General features: G+C 44.5%; 1 protein-coding gene across 1 annotated transcript; it reads right to left on the reverse strand.

The window, feature by feature from the left end:
* Positions 1 to 1,198: 1,198 nt before the first annotated feature.
* Positions 1,199 to 2,104, reverse strand: PPTG_10230 (hypothetical protein; the record flags this gene model as incomplete). Its single annotated transcript, XM_008904876.1, has 1 exon — positions 1,199 to 2,104. The coding sequence occupies one exon, from the start codon at positions 2,102 to 2,104 to the stop codon at positions 1,199 to 1,201; it is 906 nt and encodes a 301-aa protein (XP_008903124.1).
* Positions 2,105 to 2,806: the final 702 nt, after the last annotated feature.

Genomic DNA, 2,806 nt, shown 5'->3' on the forward strand with positions numbered 1-2,806 from the left:
TATGCAATGATTGGCTCCTAGAGCCCCTGGTACCATGTACCAGGTATTACAAGAGTGACTGGTCACTCTTCATGTAACTTGGGTACACTTGGGGTTTGTAGCCCGCTACAAAACCTCTCTATTATTTCGCAATGCATGCTTTTATTTTTTATTTAAACTTGTCAGTGATTGGAAAAAAATATTAGCAGTAAGGTGTATTGCCGTTTGCCACTGAAGAGCACTGGAATGGTTTATCCTCGGGCAATAATATATATTGAATTATTGAGCGACGTTGCAATTTTGTATTGCAGTGCAATACATCACTTGTGCCATTAGAATGCAATATTGGAAACCTGAAGTCAACCAAGACTACTTAAAGCAATAATTAGGTGGAGGAGTTGTGTAAGCCCAAACCACTCAACGAAGCATGAAACAGCTTGTTTAGCATATGGAGGTCATCAGTATACCCTACTAAGTATGTGTTATGTTTCGGTTGAAACCCAGACCACCACATTAGACTGTATGATAAAGCGAGTTGGCCGACCCTGTACATCATATGCTTGGCTAATTGTGCGCTCCAGGATAGCGCTAGTACATTCGTACCTAAAGCCACCAGCTTAAGCTGAGGAGGACACTACAACAGAGTAAGCTACTCAAAGAAATCTGGGCAATTTACAAAGATCATTGCAGTAATGTATTGCAATATTTTTTTTCTCGTGGAATATGATATTTGTACTTCTATTTATGTTGAATTAATAAAGAGTCCAGTAGATTCTGTCTAAAACTTCTACTACTAAAATTTATATACAAAGGGCACAGTGCAATCTGCCAACACAAGTTGCCTGTTACTTGGCAGGAAGCATCACACAGTTTACTTATGTGTGCATTAGTTGGTTGTTCAAAACATGTACTTGATAGTATTAATTTTGAGTAGTATTGTGCCATTTAGTAATTCTGCCGCGATTATTCTGGCATAATTCAATTCCCTAGATACTATTAATACTAGGCTACGTAAAAAAAAAATAAAGCAAGTATTATCGTCAATTAATATTTGAACTGATTCTTTCTTGACAATAATACGTCGCTAAAAATATTTTTTTTTCGGCGTAAAGGCCAATTTAGTACTTCAAGTAATTTTTATTGGGTGCATGTAACTTCATATGTCGAGTGAACCATAATAGAGTGAAGTGAATTACAACTACCCTCTCGAGAAAGCATCTTACTTGCGGTCGTTGAAAGTGAACGATCGAGCCTCGCCAGCGGTACTGGTCGAGCCACTGCTGCTATCCGCAACAATGACAGTGCCGCCCTCCGATGGGGCCGGTGTGGGGGCTCCGGCATCAATTGGGGTTGCTTCGGCCGACATTCCGTTAAACAACACAACATCCTGTTTCGCGTTCATAGCGGAGGAAGTACCACTCAGGGTCGTTACTGGACCAATGTGGAAGGAATCTTTCGTAAGGATCGATCCTTTCAATTCAGTCTTGACGTTGAACACCAGCTCGTCCTGACCCGTACTCGTGTAGAACTCCAACACCGTGTTAACACCATCAGCCGACTTCTCCACACCAATACCAAAGTTGTACCATGTGCCAGTCACGAATTCTGCCGACCACCTTGCGTCAGTCGTGCCGTTAGTGCGGTAGTACATCAGGGGCGGCTTCACCGACGCGTCGACACCGATTGTAAAGACACCAGAGCCCAGGAAGACCAGTTGCCAGTCATACGCGTTTAGGAAAGCTTCTGTCTTCATCAAACTGGCACGGTAGAAAGTGGTGCCATCAGCCGTGCCCTCGATCTGCTGAAACAAATCCGAGCGACGGGAACCGGTGTTGTCGTTGAAAATGGCTTTGTCATCTACGCCAATCGCCAATGCGCCATCATCACTGTTGTAGCCCTCTGGGCGAGCTTGATACTGCATACTGATGTAGTCAGCTGGATTGCCATTGTTGCCACCATTGCGTTGGATGAAGATGGGAGTCGAATACTTGTTCGTAAGCGTATCAACGGTGAGGTTGTACGCGCTACCGTCCCAGGGCAAGGCGTGATAGCCTGGTGTCGCTGCAGACACGAGCGAAGGCGACACGAGCGCGACGAGACCTAGGAGGGCGGTGGTGAGCGGCATGATGGAGGAAAAGGCTTGACCGATTGATAGCAAATTGCGAAATAAGGAGCACTTGGTAAGTGCTGTACGCAGTCCGGCGAAGCACAAACAAGTTGGTCGTTCTTTGGATTGGCTTACCCACGTTGATCATAAGGCTTAATAACTTACACGGTGCCGTGCAACTTGTCCACTAAAACGTTAGTAGTGAATGACAGTGAACCGCGGCGTATGCCACAAGCATCAGATGGAGAGTGGGAACGAGATTGGCGCTCATTAGATTTGAGTGTGATCAACTTGCACGTCTTTTCAACAGGAGTGTCCTACACACGGGTTTGTGCGTTTGGCTTTGGTAAGTTTCTCCTTGTTCAGATGAGCGATCATAATATTCTACCGGATGCACTGAACAGCTACACTAGAGAAATGTTGTTGTGGGAACAACAGTCAGCCTTTAAAAACTAGATTTACTCATTGATTTTGATCCCTTTTTATGACATATTTTGCACTACTAGTACTACTATTTAGGGGGCTGTGACGTACTAGTAATAGCAGTACGTTTCAGCAGCCCGAAGCCGATTGCTTCGGTCACGGATAGATTACCAGTGGGGAATCGGAATCCATTTTTGGATAGGGAAGATATGTAACGGGGTACATACCCCAAGTGTACCCAAGTTACATGAAGAGTGACCAAGTCACTCTTGTAATACCTGGTACATGGTACCAGGG

Source organism: Phytophthora parasitica (genome assembly GCF_000247585.1).
Source record: "Phytophthora parasitica INRA-310 unplaced genomic scaffold supercont2.19, whole genome shotgun sequence".
NCBI lineage: Eukaryota > Oomycota > Peronosporomycetes > Peronosporales > Peronosporaceae > Phytophthora > Phytophthora nicotianae.